Below are 20,147 nucleotides of genomic sequence, written 5' to 3' on the forward strand. Positions count from 1 at the left end.
CAGGGAGGAAGATTGTTTGTTTGTAAATCAAACAATCTTCCTCGCCATTGGAGATGCTCGGTAATCACCAGGTGCTGGCCACGAATGATGGAGCGGGTAGGGCTTGCACACGCCACCTACCCGGAAGTGCAAAATCACGTATATATACAGGATCCCGGGCACAGGTGCCACCCTGTAGCAGTATATCTACTATGGGGCGGTCCTTAAGCGGTTAAAGATGGCGGAGACCATTCACACAGAGCCAACGTGACAAATAGACTGAAGGTCCGCTTTAACCAACTGTAGTATCAGGCTGCAACATAACAGCATTGAAAAAAGTGAAGGGGGTCTGAATACTTTCTGAATGCGCTGTGTGTCAGACCAGACCAGAATCTATGCCTAGATGCATCTCTACATCGTAACAATGGAAAAATGTGCACTTTATGGAATTTTCTTGGACAAAAAGGATACGATTTAGGTTCACTTTAAGACTTCTCTCTGTATATGTTCATTGTCATCAATAAAATGTATAACCTAGAAAGAGACATCATTGTCTACTATGGAATGTTCTGCTGATGTGTAAATAAGAAAACTATTTATATTAGTGTAGCTAAAATATACAAAGGTATTCACTAATATTCCACAAGATGGCAGAATTGTATGAAGCTGTCAGGCAGCCTGTGTGGGTATTCATACACTATATTTCCCGCAGTATTGGTCAGCCGGCCTTCCCACACTCATGACCTTTAATGGCCCCCCAGTCTTTCACCAATGTTTGTAGAAGCAGTCTGCATGCCTAGGGGCTTGATTGTATACACCTGTGGCCATGGAGGGGATTGGAACACCTGAATCACATGATATGGAGGGGATTGGAACACCTGAATCACATGATATGGAGGGGATTGGAACACCTGAATCACATGATATGGAGGTGATTGGAACACCTGAATCACATGATATGGAGGGGATTGGAACACCTGAATCACATGATATGGAGGGGATTGGAACACCTGAATCACATGATTGGGAGGGGATTGGAACACCTGAATCACATGATTGGGAGGGGATTGGAACACCTGAATCACATGATTGGGGGGGGGGGCAATACTTTTGGCAATTACATTGCCATTAATGGTAGAGATGAATCTGTATTGGTCAGGTCCCTGTTGCTTTAGCTGATGCTGTATCTACTGCTGAGTCTGTTTAAACCAACTATAGAAGTTACACTAACAGCTCTATAATTACTTGGGAAAGATTTTGACCCCTTTTTAAATATTGGCCCCACATTGGCCTTACGCCAGTCCAGTGGTACTATGCCAGTCATTAAAGAGGCCCTAAAAATGAGAAACAATGGCTGTGAGATGACAGAGCTCAATTCTTTAAGGCCCCGTGGGTGTATGCCATCCGTTCCAGGGGCTTTATTCACCTTTATTCTGTCTAAATATTTCTGGATCATATCAATTGTGAGCCAATGTGGATCATCTGGAGCTGTGTCAGTACCACCCCCCATTATGGACAAGAGCCCCCCCCATGCTCCTTTGTATACACAGAGCTGAAGAAGGGATTTCATACATTGGCCTTCATTGTCCCCAGTCACCCCCTCTAGATTATTTTGTAAAGGGCCTACATGCTCGGACCGAACCTTTTTACTATTCATATATCAGTGTCCAGCAGAGCACTGGTTACAGCTCATAGGAGGAGTCTTGTTTCTGCTCTAGGAGGATGCAGAACCCCTGACCCTCTGTCTGGACAGTGCTTATTGGCTGATCACATGCTCTCTCCCAAGATTAAAAAAAACCAAAACCTCTCTAGTAATACACACCAAACTGCACATGTGTAGAGTGACTCCACACCAGGGGCGGACTGACCATTTGGAAACTCGGGCACTGCCCAAGTGCCCGGGGTCAGTAGGGGGCGCCATGAGATGCCCCTGGTACCTTTTTTCATAGGCTTTTTTGAGTTTGTACAAGGACACAGGGGCCCCATGAGTTTTCAGTCCGCCCCTGATCAACACCATATGTCTTGTCTGGAGATAAGACATGGACATTTGAACAAAAGGAGGATCAGAGAAGACAGGATCAAACAGCCTTTTTACACAATGCGGAGGATTAACCCCTTAGGTCCCACAGTGATTATAACAAGCACGCTTTACTGCATCTACAGACTGATTGTACTGTGGGGGGTTTGGTGACACTTTAATGGCACTGCTGCACCTCTGCTAATGGGCGGCATGTTCCTGTGTGCGTTGGAAAAGCGTCCAGTTTCGCACACGTTCCCAATGCGCAGCACATGTGACTGTAGGTTTATTCTTCTGCAAATTGGATACAAAGTAACAGCGACAGTTATCAAGGCAATTAGCCCCATAAGGGTGTCATGGCACCTTGGAAACTGCTGCTGTTATTTTGTATCCTGTCTGCAATGGAATAAAGAATACAATGTGTAGATATTCGGCGTATTTATATTTCTAATGTTGTCGTTATTTCGTAGTCTTTTTTTGCAGAGCATTTTTTTGGTTTGTTCGATTCGGATGGCAGCGGCTCCATCACGCTGGATGAATTAATGAAGGCTCTCCATCTCCTGATCCATGGCAGTGAAGCAGACAAGCTAGGCTTTCTTTTCCAAGTGTATGACGTGGATGGTAAGAGCCAGGTGCAGGTACTCCCCCCTTCTGAGTCCCCCCCTTGTCTCCGCCCCCTACCCACCTCTGAGCACTGTCCCTGGTTTCCACCCCCTACCCACCTCTGAGCACCCTCCCTGGTTTCCACCCCCTACCCACCTCTGAGCACCCTCCCTGGTTTCTACCCCCTACCCACCTCTGAGCACCCTCCCTGGTTTCCACCCCCTACCCACCTCTGAGCACCGTCCCTGGTTTCCACCCCCTACCCACCTCTGAGCATCCTTCCTGGTTTCCACCCCCTACCCACCTCTGAGCATCCTTCCTGGTTTCCACCCCCTACCCACCTCTGAGCATCCTTCCTGGTTTCCACCCCCTACCCACCTCTGAGCACCGTCCCTGGTTTCCACCCCCTACCCACCTCTGAGCATCCTTCCTGCTTTCCACCCCCTACCCACCTCTGAGCACCGTCCCTGGTTTCCACCCCCTACCCACCTCTGAGCACCGTCCCTGGTTTCCACCCCCTACCCACCTCTGAGCACCCTCCCTGGTTTCCACCCCCTACCCACCTCTGAGCACCGTCCCTGGTTTCCACCCCCTACCCACCTCTGAGCACCCTCCCTGGTTTCCACCCCCTACCCACCTCTGAGCACCATCCCTGGTTTCCACCCCCTACCCACCTCTGAGCACCGTCCCTGGTTTCCACCCCCTACCCACCTCTGAGCACCATCCCTGGTTTCCACCCCCTACCCACCTCTGAGCACCGTCCCTGGTTTCCACCCCCTACCCACCTCTGAGCACCGTCCCTGGTTTCCACCCCCTACCCACCTCTGAGCATCGTCCCTTTTTTAGAGAACACAGAACCAAGTATCATTCTTTTTGTGCTGAGTAACTTGTATTGAATTTTTGTTAATGATAACAAAAAAAAGCAGGAAAATAGATTTCTTCCAGTCAGCAACAATAGATCCCCAACAATAGCCCAAACACCCCCTCCCAGCAACAATGCATCTCTGCAGCAACAATAGACCCCCCCAGCAACAACAGATTACCCCCAGCAACAGTAGACCCCCCCAACAGAAATATCCCACCAAGTCCCCCCAGCAAATATAGATCCCCACAGCAACAGCAGCCCCACCACAACAAAATAACCACCGCCTGTAACAATAGATCTACAACAGCAACAATAGACCTCCCACAACAAAATATCCCCCAGCCCCCAGGGGCAATAGATCCTCCAGTAAAAATATATCCACTCCCGCAACAATAGACCCCCACAAGCAGCAATAGATCCCCAGCAACAGTAGCCTCCCCACAACAAAATCATTACCCCCTATAACAATAGATCTACCCCAGCAACAATAGACACCTCCCACAACAAAATATCCCCCAGCCCATAGGAGCAATAGACCACCCAGTAGCAATATATCCACCCCAGCAACAATAGACCCCCACACAAAACAATAGATCCCCAGCAACAGTAGCCTCCCCACAACAAAATAACCCCCCGTAACAACCGATCCACCAGAGCAACAATAGACACCTCCCAAAATAAAATATCCCCCCAGCCCTCCAGGAGCAATAGACCCCCCCAGTAACAATATAATCACCCCAGCAACGATAAACCCCCACAAGCAACAATAGATCCCCAGCAACAGTAGCCTCCCCACAACAAAATAAATACCTCCTATAACAACAGATGCACCCCAGCAACAATAGACACCTCCCACAAGAAAATAATCCCCCCAGCCGCCTAGGAGGAATATACCCCCCAGTAGCAATATATCCTCCCCAGCAACAGTAGACCCCCACAAACAACAATAGATCCCCAGCAACAGTAGTCTTCCCACAACAAAATAAACATCCCCTGTAACAATAGATCCACCCCAGCAAAAATAGACCTCCCTCAACAAAATATCCCCACAGTCCCCCAGGCGCAATAGATCCCCCAGTAACAATATATCCACCCCAGCAACAATAGACCCCCAAAAACAACAATAGATTTCCAGCAACAACAGCACAAGCCACCCCCCCCAAGCAACAATAAATCTCTCTAGCAATAATAGACCCCCACAGAATATCCCACCAAGACCCCCCAGCAACAATAGATCCACCTAGCAACAGTACCCCCACAACAAAAAAACACCCTCTGTAACAAGAGATCCATCCCAGCAACAATATACCCCAACAAGCAACAGTGGATCTCTCAGCAGCCAACATTAATAGAATCTCCAGCAGCCAGCAACAATAGACCCCTCCCTCAATGGTTAATCCCTCCCAGTAACAATCGAACCCCCTCAGCAATAATAGATCCCCACCAGCAACAATAAACCACCCCTGCAACAATAAATCCCCCCTAGTGATGATAGATCCCCCAGCAACCAGTGACAATAGACCCTCCAGGACACCCCACCTCTTGCCATTACACACATTCAGTGCTGGAGGTGCCGGAACTGAGTTCCAATTTGAATCTTGCCCCCTACAGTATATTATATAACAGTGCAGCTTTACCTGTCAGATTCAGGGCTGTGTGCTGCTATTTCCTCGTATTCTCTCCCTGTCAGAGCAGAAATGGCAGCCCAGTGTCAGGCTGCCTCCTGTGTGCGCCGCTCAGGGCTGATAACTGACACTCTGCTGCTCTAGAAGCAGAAAATATCCCATTTATAAAGCCTTTCATTTTTTATTTTTTTGTTTTTTAAAGTAACCCCGACAGCACATTAGTTATAACCGTTACAATCAATCGGGATATAGCATGTGGCCTTACAATCCGATGCTCACGGTGAGGTTGGCCATACAGAAAATCAGGTTCCTCCATCCACACTATACAGTGCAGGTGAACAAATCGCTCTGCTGGGATTCTGACAATGGCTGCATTTGATTGGATGCCGCCATTGTTGGGGCGACAATTATTCACCCAGCTGCTTTGAGTTTTTTTTCAGCAAAAGGCAGTTGGGTGGGATAGAGCCACCTACAGGAACCGTGAATGGCCAGCTTTACACTCAGGTGACCCAACAACAGTCAACTATTCTTTACAGTTTACTAGGCTAGAGAAATGAGTGAGTGTGTACCAAGGTGCTGCTGTATTATTTCAAATTGCAAATTAGGCGAGTAGAGGATGGAAGGTAGTGAGGGTCCAAGCCTTATGACACAACTGACACCAATGTTGGGGCATAACTCCTCCCACTGACACCAGAAATGGGGCACTATTCCTCCCAATGACACCAACGATGGTGCACCATTCCTTGCTCCCATTGACACCATTGTTGGTGCACTATTCTTCCCAACAATGGGACACGATGTCTCCCAATTGCACCAACATTGGGGCATAATTTCTCTCACTGACACCAATGATGGGTAACTATTCCTCCCAATGACACCAACCACGCACATTATTCATCCCAATGGCACCAATGATGGGGTACTATTCCTCTCAATGACACCAACTATGGGGCACTATTCATTCCATTGATACCAGTGATGGGGCACTATTCCTACAACTAATATCATTGATGGGGCATTATTTCTGCCAATGACACCAACAATGGGACACTATTCCTCCCAATAACACAAACGATGGGGCACTATTCTTCCCAATGACACCAATGATGGGGCACTATTAATCCCAGTGATACCAATGAGGGGACACTATTCCTCCCACTGATACCAATGATGGGGCACTATTCCTCTCACTAATACCAATGATGGGGCACTATTCCTCCCACTGACACCAATGATGGGACACGATTCCTCCCACTGACACCAATGATGGGGCACTATTCCTCCCAATGACACCACTGATGATACACGATTCCTCCAACTGATACCAACGATGGGGCACTATTCCTCCCACTGACACCAACGATGGGGCACTTATCCTCCCTCTGACACCAATGATGGGGCACAATTCCTCCCACTGACACCAATGATGGGGCACTATTCCTCCCACTGACACCAATGATGGGGCACTATTCCTCCCACTGATACCAATGATGGGGCACTATTCCTCCCACTGACACCAATGATGGAGCACTATTCCTCCCACTGATACCAATGATGGGGCACTATTCCTCCCACTGATACCAATGATGGGGCACTATTCCTCCCACTGACACCAATGATGGGGCACTATTCCTCCCACTGACACCAACGATGGGGCACTATTCCTCCCACTGACACCAATGATGGGGCACTATTCCACCCACTGATACCAATGATGGGACACTATTCCTCCCACTGACACCAATGATGGGACACTATTCCTCCCACTGATACCAATGATGATGCACAATTCCTCCAACTGATACCAACAAAGGGGAACTATTATTCCCACTGACACCAATGACTGCACTTTCCCTCCTACTGACCACAGGCACCATATAATTGTTTTTACTCCCACTGACCAGCATGCCTGAGACATTCTCATCTCCCACCGATGCTGGGGCAATAACTACTCCCTGGGGGCTACAATTAAGCCCCCGCTACAGTCTGAAGGAAATGAAAGTCTAGAAAGTTTGGAGACCTGAGATCTATACTAACCAACATTAAGTGCTGCCACGATAAACTGCTTCAGTCTAAGTCTACAGAATCACAATCAGGGGCCGACTGACCATTTGGAAGCTCAGGCACTGCCCGAGGGCCCGAGGTCAGTAGGGGGCCCCATGAGATGCCCCTGGTACCTTTTTTCATAGGCTTTTTTGAGTTTGGGCAAGGACACAGGGGCCCCATGATCCCCTATTGCCCGGGGGCCCCATGAGTTGTCAGTCCGCCCCTGATCACAATAGACGTTGGTCAGTCCATGTTGTGCTGACCGTGTGTTTGTCAATGCAGGCAGTGGTTCCATTGAGCCGGATGAGCTGCGCACCGTGCTGAAGTCCTGCCTGCTGGAGAGCGCCATCTCCCTGCCGGAGGAGAAGTTGGATGCTTTGACTTTGGTGCTGTTCCAGTCAGCTGATCAGGACAACAGCGGTTCCATTACATTCCAGGAACTGAAGGAAGAACTGGAGCATTTCCCGGAGGTCATGGAGAACCTGACAATCAGGTAACTCTTGTAGTCTTCATAGCTACAGCTGGCCATGGAATTTCATTCGACTCTCCTATGGAGGTTCAGAAAAATCGTTTGTCAGAGCATGCTTTGCATTTTCTCACGAATACAAAGCGTCCTGTGATTGGAAGACGTAAAGAGTGTGATACAGTAATCATAAATACGTGTAAGAAACCGTGATATGTGGTCAAATGAACCTAAAATTGAATGCGTTATCTACGAGCCCTATGAAGACCCCCACACCTCTGAAGAGTGATCGAGGTTGAGGATAGGTCAAATCTCAATGTGCAAAAAATTCACCTCAAATATATATAAAGGTTAGTAGAAAAATTAAAAAAAAAAACAGTAACAAAACATCCATATCAGGGGTGGACTGACCATTCGAGCACTTGGGCACTGCCCGAGGGCCCGGGGTCAGTAGGGGGCCCCATGAAATGCCCCTGGTACCTTTTTTATAGGCTTTTTTGGGTGTGCTTTGAGTGTGGGCAAGGACACAAGGGCCCCATGATTCCCTATTGCCCGGGGGCCCCATGAGTTGTCAGTCCGCCCCTGATCCATATCTGCCCCATGATCCCCTATTGCCCGGGGGCCCCATGAGTTGTCAGTCCGCCCCTGATCCATATCCGCCCCATGATCCCCTATTGCCCGGGGGCCCCATGAGTTGTCAGTCCGCCCCTGATCCATATATCCGCCCCATGATCCCCTATTGCCCGGGGGCCCCATGAGTTGTCAGTCCGCCCCTGATCCATATATCCGCCCCATGATCCCCTATTGCCCGGGGGCCCCATGAGTTGTCAGTCCGCCCCTGATCCATATATCCGCCCCATGATCCCCTATTGCCCAGGGGCCCCATGAGTTGTCAGTCTGCCCCTGATCCATATATCCGCCCCATGATCCCCTATTGCCCGGGGGCCCCATGAGTTGTCAGTCCGCCCCTGATCCATATATCCGCCCCATGATCCCCTATTGCCCGGGGGCCCCATGAGTTGTCAGTCCGCCCCTGATCCATATATCCGCCCCATGATCCCCTATTGCCCGGGGGCCCAATGAGTTGTCGGTCCGCCCCTGGTCCATATATCCGCCCCATGTTCCCCTATTGCCCGGGGGCCCCATGAGTTGTCAGTCCGCCCCTGATCCATATATCCGCCCTATGATCCCCTATTGCCGGGGGGGCCCCATGAGTTATCAGTCCGCCCCTGATCCATATATCCGCCCCATGATCCCCTATTGCCCGGGGGCCCCATGAGTTATCAGTCCGCCCCTGATCCATATACAGTGGGGCTAAAAAGTATTTAGTCCCCACCAATTGTACAAGTTCCCCCCCTTACAAAGATGAGAGAGGCCTGTAATTGGCATCATAGGGAGACCTCAACTATGAGAGACAAAATGAGAAAACAAATCCAGACAATCACATTGGCTGATTGGGAAAGAATTTATTTGCAAATTATGGTGGAAAATAAGTATTTGGTGAATATGAAAAGTTCATGTCAATACTTTGTTATATATCCTTTGTTGGCAATGACAGAGGTCAGACGTTTTCTGGAAGTCTTCACAAGGTTGGTACACACTGTTGCTGGTATGTTGGCCCATCCTCCATGCAGATCTCCTCTAGAGCAGTGATGTTTTGGGGCTGTCGCTGGGCAACACGGACTTTCAACTCCCTCCAAAGGTTTTCTATGGGGTTGAGATCTGGAGACTGGCTAGGCCACTCCAGGACCTTGAAATGCTTCTTACGAAGCCACTCCTTCATTGCCCGGGCGGTATGTTTGGGATCATTGTCATGTTGGAAGACCCAGCCACGTTTCATCTTCAATGCCCTTGTTGATGGAAGGAGGTTTGCACTCAAAATCTCACGATACATGGCCCCATTCATTCTGTCCTGTACATGGATCAGTCGTCCTGGTCCCTTTGCGGAGAAACAGCCCCAAAGCATGATGTTGCCACCCCCATGCTTCACAGTAGGTATGGTGTTCTTTGGATGCAACTGAGCATTCTCTCTCCTTCAAACACGACGAGTTGTGTTTCTACCAAACAGTTCTATTTTGGTTTCATCTGACCATATGACATTCTCCCAATCCTCTTCTGGATCATCCAAATGCTCTCTAGCAAACTTCAGACGGGCCCCGGACATGTACTGGCTTAAGCAGGGGGACACGTCTGGCACTGCAGGATCTGAGTCCCTGGTGTCGTAGTGTGTTACTGATGGTAGGCTTTGTTACGTTGGTCCCAGCTCTCTGCAGGTCATTCACTAGGTCCCCCCGTGTGGTCCTGGGATTTTTGCTCACCGTTCTTGTGATCATTTTGACCCCACGGGGTGAGATCTTGCGTGGAGCCCCAGATCGAGGGAGATTATCAGTGGTCTTGTATGTCTTCCATTTTCTAATTATTGCTCCCACAGTTGATTTGTTCACACCAAGCTGCTTGCCTATTGCAGATTCAGTCTTCCCAGCCTGGTGCAGGTCTACAATTTTGTTTCTGGTGTCCTTCGACAGCTCTTTGATCTTCACCATAGTGGAGTTTGGAGTGTGACTGTTTGAGGTTGTGGACAGGTGTCTTTTATACTGATAAGTTCAAACAGGTGCCATTGATACAGGTAATGAGTGCAGGACAGAGGAGCCTCTTAAAGAAGAAGGTACAGGTCTGTGAGAGCCAGAAATCTTGCTTGTTTGTAGGTGACCAAATACTTATTTTCCACCATAATTTGCAAATACCGTATTTTCCGGCGTATAAGACGACTTTTTGACCCTTGAAAATCTTCTCAAAAGTCGGGGGTCGTCTTATACGCCGGTATACGGCATGCTGGCACTTTTTAGGGGGCGGTGCGGTGCCGCCGCCGCCCCCCCCCCTTCCAACGGAAGTGAAACTAAGTACAGGGGTGGGCAGGGGCTTCTGTTTCTTACCTGGCTCCGGTCCCACGACGATCCGGATCCGGAAGCGCGGCTGCTCCTTCCTTCAGTTCGGCCACTGGATGTTCGTGCGGCTGCTCGGCTCCGCCTCCTCACTGGTGATTGGCCGCCAGAACTGTAGCTCAGGAAAGGCACACAGGCGGCCAATCACCGGGGAGGAGGCGGAGCCGAGCGGCCCCGCGAAAATCAAGTGAAGGTAAGTGTGCCGTGCACAGGTGCTGCTGCAACCATATATGCTTGCTGCAGCAGCACCATACTGAACAGGGGTCAGCAAGTGTCAGTGGGAGGAATAGTGCCCCATCATTGGTGTCACTGATACCAATGATGGGGCATTATTCCTCCCACTGACACCGACGATGGGGCACTTCCCCCCCCCTCCCACTGACACCAACGATGGGACACTATTCCCCCCCCCACTGACACCAATGATGGGGCACTATTCCACCCCCCACTGACACCAATGATGGGACACTATTCCTCCCACTGACACCAATGATGGGGCACGATTCCTCACACTGACACCAATGATGGGGCGCTATTCCTCCCACTGACGCCAATGATGGGGTGCTATTCCTCCCACTGACACCAATGATGGGGTGCTATTCCTCCCACTGACACCAATGATGGGACACTATTCCTCCCACTGACACCAATGATGGGACACTATTCCTCCCACTGACACCAATGATGGGGTGCTATTCCTCCCACTGACACCAATGATGGGGTGCTATTCCTCCCACTGACACCAATGATGGGACACTATTCCTCCCACTGACACCAATGATGGGGTGCTATTCCTCCCACTGACACCAATGATGGGGTGCTATTCCTCCCACTGACACCAATGATGGGACACTATTCCTCCCACTGACACCAATGATGGGACACTATTCCTCCCACTGACACCAATGATGGGGTGCTATTCCTCCCACTGACACCAATGATGGGACACTATTCCTCCCACTGACACCAATGATGGGGTGCTATTCCTCCCACTGACACCAATGATGGGGTGCTATTCCTCCCACTGACACCAATGATGGGACACTATTCCTCCCACTGACACCAATGATGGGGTGCTATTCCTCCCACTGACACCAATGATGGGGTGCTATTCCTCCCACTGACACCAATGACGGGCACTATTCCTCCCACTGATACTAATGATGGGGCACTATTCCTCCCACTGACACCAATGATGGGGTGCTATTCCTCCCACTGACACCAATGATGGGGTGCTATTCCTCCCACTGACACCAATGACGGGCACTATTCCTCCCACTGATACTAATGATGGGGCACTATTCCTCCCACTGACACCAATGATGGGGTGCTATTCCTCCCACTGACACCAATGATGGGGTGCTATTCCTCCCACTGACACCAATGACGGGCACTATTCCTCCCACTGATACTAATGATGGGGCACGATTCTTCCCACTGGTGTGCATTGGAAGAGGGGTAGTCTTATACGGCGAGTATAGCCCAAACACTACATTTTAACAGGAAAAGTAGGGGGTCGTCTTATACGCCGGAAAATACGGTAAATTCTTTCCAGATCAGCCAATGTGATTGTCTGGATTTGTTTTCTCATTTTGTCTCTCATAGTTGAGGTCTCCCTATGATGCCAATTACAGGCCTCTCTCATCTTTGTAAGTGGGAGAACTTGCACCATTGGTGGCGGACTAAATACTTTTTTGCCCCACTGTATCCGCCTCATGTTCCCCTATTGCCCGGGGGCCCCATGAGTTGTCAGTCCGCCCCTGATCCATATATCCGCCCCATGTTCCCCTATTGCCCGGGGGCCCCATGAGTTATCAGTCCGCCCCTGATCCATATATCCGCCTCATGTTCCCCTATTGCCCGGGGGCCCCATGAGTTGTCAGTCCGCCCCTGATCCATATATCCGCCCCATGTTCCCCTATTGCCCGGGGGCCCCATGAGTTGTCGGTCCGCCCCTGATCCATATATCCGCCACATGTTCCCCTATTGCCCGGGGGCCCCATGAGTTGTCGGTCCGCCCCTGATCCATATATCCGCCCCATGATCCCCTATTGCCCGGGGGCCCCATGAGTTGTCGGTCCGCCCCTGATCCATATATCCGCCCCATGATCCCCTATTGCCCGGGGGCCCCATGAGTTGTCGGTCCGCCCCTGATCCATATATCCGCCCCATGATCCCCTATTGCCCAGGGGCCACCTGAGTTGTCGGTCCGCCCCTGATCCATATATCCGCCCCATGATCCCCTATTGCCCGGGGGCCCCATGAGTTGTCAGTCCGCCCCTGATCCATATATCCGCCCCATGGTCCCCTATTGCCCGGGGGCCCCATGAGTTATCAGTCCACCCCTGATCCATATATCCGCCTCATGTTCCCCTATTGCCCGGGGGCCCCATGAGTTGTCAGTCCGCCCCTGATCCATATATCCGCCCCATGTTCCCCTATTGCCCGGGGGCCCCATGAGTTGTCGGTCCGCCCCTGATCCATATATCCGCCACATGTTCCCCTATTGCCCGGGGGCCCCATGAGTTGTCGGTCCGCCCCTGATCCATATATCCGCCCCATGATCCCCTATTGCCCGGGGGCCCCATGAGTTGTCGGTCCGCCCCTGATCCATATATCCGCCCCATGATCCCCTATTGCCCGGGGGCCCCATGAGTTGTCGGTCCGCCCCTGATCCATATATCCGCCCCATGATCCCCTATTGCCCAGGGGCCACCTGAGTTGTCGGTCCGCCCCTGATCCATATATCCGCCCCATGATCCCCTATTGCCCGGGGGCCCCATGAGTTGTCGGTCCGCCCCTGATCCATATATCCGCCCCATGATCCCCTATTGCCCAGGGGCCACCTGAGTTGTCGGTCCGCCCCTGATCCATATATCTGCCCCATGATCCCCTATTGCCCGGGGGCCCCATGAGTTGTCGGTCCGCCCCTGATCCATATATCCGCCCCATGATCCCCTATTGCCCGGGGGCCCCATGAGTTGTCGGTCCGCCCCTGATCCATATATCCGCCCCATGATCCCCTATTGCCCAGGGGCCACCTGAGTTGTCGGTCCGCCCCTGATCCATATATCCGCCCCATGATCCCCTATTGCCCGGGGGCCCCATGAGTTGTCGGTCCGCCCCTGATCCATATATCCGCCCCATGATCCCCTATTGCCCGGGGGCCCCATGAGTTGTCGGTCCGCCCCTGATCCATATATCCGCCCCATGATCCCCTATTGCCCGGGGGCCCCATGAGTTGTCGGTCCGCCCCGATCCATATATCCGCCCCATGATCCCCTATTGCCCGGGGGCCCCATGAGTTGTCGGTCCGCCCCTGATCCATATATCCGCCCCATGATCCCCTATTGCCCAGGGGCCACCTGAGTTGTCGGTCCGCCCCTGATCCATATATCTGCCCCATGATCCCCTATTGCCCAGGGGCCCCATGAGTTGTCGGTCCGCCCCTGATCCATATATCCACCCCATGATCCCCTATTGCCCGGGGGCCCCATGAGTTGTCGGTCCGCCCCTGATCTATATAGACATAAACTGTAGTCCATAAGTATGAAAAGAAAATTCCACAATCGATGGTATTATTGTAGACAATGCTGGAAGTGCAAATGTAGGTAAACTTGCTTCAACTGGTCACCAGAGTGCACACCACTACCAAAGAACCCAATGGAGGCTTACCAGAAATGGGGACCCCTTAATTACAGGAGGTCCCAACCAGCTTTTTATGTAGAGCACTGGCAGGCTTCCCGTATCACGCCCCAAAGCATGGAACTTCCCGGACTCCAACTCGAATGAAAACTCAAAGTGTAGTCCCAGACAAGATCATGAAAGATAAAACATGCCTCTGATAGTGCAATACGTACAGTATCAAAAAAATATTTATTTGCACAAATAGGATCCTACTTCCAAGCTGCAGAACAATTAAAAGCGTTCACATGAACCGTATCCAATATGACGTCAGAGGGAGGCTCTGCCCGACAGGTTTCGTCATCAAAAGACGTCCTCAAGGGGCTACAGGAAGCAGTTGATCAGAAAATTGAATGGATGTTCGTAAAAGAAAAAATTTCACACAAAATTCTACTAATGTACGCCAGCTTTACACAGCGCTATCACACTTTGAGTGACAATTGTGCGGTCATACAACACTGTACCCATATGAAATTATTAGCATTTTTTTCACACAAATAGAGCTTTCTTTTGGTGGTATTTAATCACCGCTGGGGTTTTAATTTTTTTGCTAAACAAACAAAGACCAAAAATATTGAAAAAAAGAGTGTCTTTTATAAAATTTTGCAAATAAGTAATTTTTCTGCTTCACTGATGAGCGCTGATGAGGCTGCACTGATGGGGACCGATGAGGCTGCACTGATGTTAGGATGGGCACTGATGAGCCTGCACAGATGGGCATTGGTGAGGCTGCACTGATGGTCATTGATGAGGCTGCACTGATAGGCATTGATGAGACTGCACTGATGGGCAATGATGAGACTGCACTGATGGGCATTGGTGAGACTACACTGATGGGCATTGATGAGGCTGCACTGATGGGCAATGATGAGACTGCACTGATGGGCATTGATGAGACTACACTGATGGGCATTGATGAGGCTGCACTGATGGGCAATGATGAGGCTGCACTGATGGGCATTGGTGAGGCTGCACTGATGGGCATTGATGAGACTGCACTGATGGGCATTGATGAGGCTGCACTGATGGGCAATGATGAGACTGCACTGATGGGCAATGATGAGACTGCACTGATGGGCATTGATGAGGCTGCACTGATGGGCACTGATGAGGCTGCACTGATGGGCATTGATGAGGCTGCACTGATGGGCATTGATGAGACTACACTGATGTAAAAGATGGGCACTGATGAGTATACACTGATGGGCACTGATGAGGCTGCACTGATGGGCATTGATGAGGCTGCACTAATATGCACTGAAGGGAACTGAGGCTTCACTAATGAGGCAACACTGATGGGGACTGATGAGGGGCACTGATGAACACTGATAGGCTGTACTGATGAGGAGGCACCTATAAGTCTACACTAATGAAGCAGCACTGATGGGCACTGATAACCAGCACTGATGGGGCTGCATTGATAATCAGTGTAGACTAGGTACTGAGCCAGTTATTGGCTCCCATATCCTCACACAGAGACAGCATGTGAGGAAAGGAAATGCCGATAACCTGTAATCATCTGTGATTGTTCACAGCTGATCACATGGTAAAGGGCTGCTGTGATTGCCCCTTTACCACGAGCTGTGATTAGCTCTGTCCAAAGGGCACAGCGGTCACAGAGCGCGCCCGGTGCGTGCCCCAGGGGACGTGTGCGTGGGAGGACATCTATGGACGTCCTCCCAGAACTGGAGAGCCATGCTGTAGCCAAGTGGATTAAAAGTAGTGCGTGCTGAGAGAGTGAAGTTCCACTTTAAAGTGGAATTAATGCGTGCGGTAACTATGTTCCTTCCTGCTACCTATACTTCCTGTCCTGTGTAAAAAAATATCTGTACATTTACTGGTTTTTAATCTGCTCTGGTCTTGGTGTGTTCAACAATCCAGGAGCCATGGAGTCACCACATAGGGTCCCATAATCCAGCTGTGGTCGGTGCTCCCTCCTCTCCCCTGCAGCTGCTGCTCAGTGACACACAGGAGTGCCAAAGTTGCAGGATCATGTGACCAGATCAGACAGGAATTTGACTTCATCCAAAACTGGAAACATAGTTTAGGAATCTAGCTGGTTAAACACTTAACATTAAAGTGGCTGTAATCCTCAGACATGAAATGTGACCAAAGCATATCCCTCTCTAGTGTGTACTTGTCTCAATCCAGAGCACTAATTAATTTCTGTCTGCTGCCTCCTTCCTCTGCTATCTGCATGGGTCACTTCTGACAAGTGTTCCTGACACCAAGAGATAAAAAGGTGACAGGGGAAGACACAGCCTCAGCTCTGTTCCTGTGTGCTGTGTGGAGGAGGGGGTGTGACTCTTCACTCCAATGAGCTCTCAGAGCTCTCCTCACTGAGCTCTGCAGAGTGTAACTTCAGCTCCCTACCCCCTTCAGTGTTATAAATTCTAGACTTTGAACAGATGTAGAGAATAGAATACTGCAGATAAACAGGTACCACGTATGTAGGAGGTTTGGTTTCCTCTCTCTGCCCCACTTGAGGCCAGTCACTTCACTGGGTATATGAAAGGGTTTACAACCACTTTAAAGTGGCCCTTCACCCAAAAATCCTCTTCTTGCCCCCCAACCTCTAACTGATTTTCAACTTTTTTTTTGGGGGGGGTGCCTATTTTGGACAGGTACCCACTTCCACTTCCTCTATTTTCATCCATTTTTTCATCTATTTTCATGATATCTGCCTTCTTCCACTACCACACATCACTTGCCCCAGGGGGCTTCAGGACCAGTTCCACACATGTGCAGTGGTAAGCTGGCTGTGAGACACCAGGAAGTGACAACCGGCTCCCAAATCCAAGATGGTGGCTCTAGGGAAAGGCAGCACTGGGAAGAATTGGCTGTGGTGGAAGACAGAGCTGGACTCCAAGGATTGGTATAAACAAGTAAAGACTGGACCCAGTGTAGATCTGCTTAAACATGCATGGCCATGATTAAGGCCTGAGGGTTGAAACGGGCATGTTTTAGCAGATCTACTCTGGGACCAGCCTTTACTTAGGTCCATTGTAGATCCGAGGTTTTCAGAGACCTTTGAGGCTGAGAGCCGTGCTATAGAAGCTGAAAATGAGCCACGGGAGGTCTTAGTTCCATGGACTGGTGTCTGTTTCTTAAAAGTCAGCTACTACAGTATTTGGGAGCTGTAAAAACTGCTGGGAGCCGCTTGGGACTGTGGGGGAAGTAGTCCTCAGGAGGACAGTGTATTGCAGAGAGGAGGAAAAGGAAGAAGTCAGGGCTTGGGTCAGTCTCACGTAGGGATATCTGCCTTCTCCCACTACCACACATCACTTGCCCCAGGGGATTGCAGGACCAGTTCCACACATGTGCAGTGGTGAGCTGGCTGTGAGACACCAGGAAGTGACAACTGGCTCCCAAATCCAAGATGGTGGCTGTAGGGATAGGCATTATTGAGAAGAATCGGCTGTGGGGGAAGACAGCGCTGAACTCCATGGATTGGTATAAACAAGTAAAGACTGGACCCAGTGTGGATCTGCTTAAACATGCATGGTCATAATTAAGACCTGAAGGCCGAAATGTGTTGTCCTTTTTATGGCTTTTTGTCACCCTTATCTATAAAGGACTGCATGTTTTAGCAGATCTACCCTGGGACCAGCCTTTACTTACGTCCATTGGGGATCCAAGGTTTTCAGAGACCTTTGAGGCCGAGAGCCGTGCTATAGAAGCTGAAAATGAGCCACGGGTGGTCTTAGTTCCATGGACTGGTGTCTGTTTCTTAAAAGTCAGCTACTACAGTATTTGGGAGCTGTAAAAACCTCCAGTTAGCCACTTGGGACTGTGGGGAAAGTAGTCCTCAGGAGACCATATAGGTCTACAAGATCCAGGAGGACAGTGTGTTGCAGAGAGGAGGAAAAGGAAGGAGAAGCCAGGGCTTGGGTCAGTCTCACGTAGGGATATCTGCATTCTCCCACTACCACACATCACTTGTCCCAGGGGGCTGCAAGACCAGTTCCACACATGTGCAGTGGTGAGCTGGCTGTGAGACACCAGGAAGTGACAACTGGCTCCCAAATCCAAGATGGTGGCTCTAGGGATAGGCATCATTGAGAAGAATCAGCTGTGGGGGAAGACAGCGCTGAACTCCATGGATTGGTATAAACAAGTAAAGACTGGACCCAGTGTAGATCTGCTTAAACATGCATGGTCATAATTAAGACCTGAAGGCCGAAATGTGTTGTCCTTTTTATGGCTTCTTGTCACCCTTATCTATAAAGGACTGCATGTTTTAGCAGATCTACCCTGGGACCAGCCTTTACTTATGTTCTTTGTGGTTCCGAGGTTTTCAGAGACCTTTGAGGCTGAGAGCCGTGCTATAGAAGCTGAAAATGGGTCACAGGAGGTCTTAGTTCCATGGACTGGTGTCTGTTTCTTAAAAGTCAGCTACTACAGTATTTGGGAGTTGTAAAAACTGCTGTGAGCCGCTTGGGACTGTGGGGGAAGTAGTCCTCAGGAGACCATATAGGTCTACAAGATCCAGGAGGACAGTGTGTTGCAGAGAGGAGGAAAAGGAAGGAGAAGCCAGGGCTTGGGTCAGTGTCACGTAGGAAGTAGAAGACGATGGTCGGAATGCTACTGCTGAGTTGAAGTCTATACTTGTCGCCAGAGCTCGCTGCGATGATGGGAGTGGGATTGTTCTACCGCAGTCATACAGAGGTGGCTGTTGACCGAGAGATCCAGCGAGCTGGAGGAAAGAGCTATCATTGGCTTTGCAAGAGATCGTGGCTACAGAGTCCTGGGTTCCCCAGAGCTTTACATAATAAGGGCCACATCCACCTCCAGGCCCAGGGTATCAGTAATTGCAGGAGGCTGATGCCAAGTCAAACTCAGATATTTACTCAACTTGCGATTAAAAACACACATTGAATGATTTATGCATAAATACAGAGCCGCAATTCATTTATTTAATTTATTTATTATTCATTGGTGTCTTTTATATCTGCACGGAGTTCAGATTTGATGTTTTGTTTATTTCTGTCAGTGCCGCCAACTGGCTGAGGCCACCAACCGTAACAAAGAAGAATCGCACTCCTCGCTATCTGACCCCAACCTACTGGCACAACAACCGCAGCAAGGTCCTCTTCATGTGCATCTACTGCTGCCTCAACGTTCTGCTCTTCACCTTGAACGCCGTCAACCATTCCTTCCTCGGAGGATGGATCATGGTGGCCAAGGGCTGTGGTCAGTGTCTGAACTTCAACTACGCCTTCATTGTGGTAGGTAGCTGCTCACTATAGATTCCACTATGACCACAAACACTTCGACCCCAAAAAGGGAAAATCTACTTGTCTCCTAAATATACTTTAGTCCATATTTTTTCAACTAGAAGGACATGGTTTGCCTACCGACTTTAGATTCCCAAATTTGATCTACTACCTGATTTCATAGCTAAATGCAATTGGAACTCATGGTGATTCCTGGGTTCTCCCATTCCTCCAGGGAGCATAGGACCCCCCAGTAAAGGATTCCCACAGCTGAAGCAGGAGATGATTGGGAAAAAAATCCATTCCCTGATCTCCCCTGCGAAGAATGAACCCAAAAGCAACTTGTATTACATCACTTCCAGGTTCAAAGTTGTCATTCCGCAACCACTACCCATATGGAAGAAAAATATATTTGAAATATATTTTTAAAATATTCTTCCCAAATATATTCCACCACATTGACCCTGAAAAAAGCGATCACAGGGGGCTAACAAGCCTCTTATTTAGTAGCATTGGGCAGGTGAAAGGTCCTCTTTATTGAGACATCAGGGGTCTATTAAACTTCCAATGTCTCCCCTGCCCTCCAATGCAGCTCATCAAGCACAGCTATACCCACATGAAAGAAAAATATATTTGAAATATATTCTTCCCAAATATATTGCCATATATTTGAAATGCTACAATTTTGTCCATATTCAATATATTTC

General features: G+C 49.7%; 1 protein-coding gene across 1 annotated transcript in view; it reads left to right on the top strand.

The window, feature by feature from the left end:
• Positions 1 to 20,147, top strand: part of NOX5 (NADPH oxidase 5) — a 219,624-nt gene that overhangs the window by 6,993 nt on the left and 192,484 nt on the right. Inside the window, exons 2-4 of the mRNA XM_089662068.1 lie at positions 2,467 to 2,617; positions 7,418 to 7,628; positions 19,218 to 19,452. Of these exons, the coding sequence (XP_089518194.1) occupies positions 2,467 to 2,617; positions 7,418 to 7,628; positions 19,218 to 19,452 (597 nt within the window). The remainder of the gene's footprint in view (positions 1 to 2,466; positions 2,618 to 7,417; positions 7,629 to 19,217; positions 19,453 to 20,147) is intronic.

Source organism: Staurois parvus, unplaced genomic scaffold (assembly GCF_062004578.1).
Source record: "Staurois parvus isolate SC_StPar_1 unplaced genomic scaffold, SC_StPar_1.0 ptg001422l, whole genome shotgun sequence".
NCBI lineage: Eukaryota > Metazoa > Chordata > Amphibia > Anura > Ranidae > Staurois > Staurois parvus.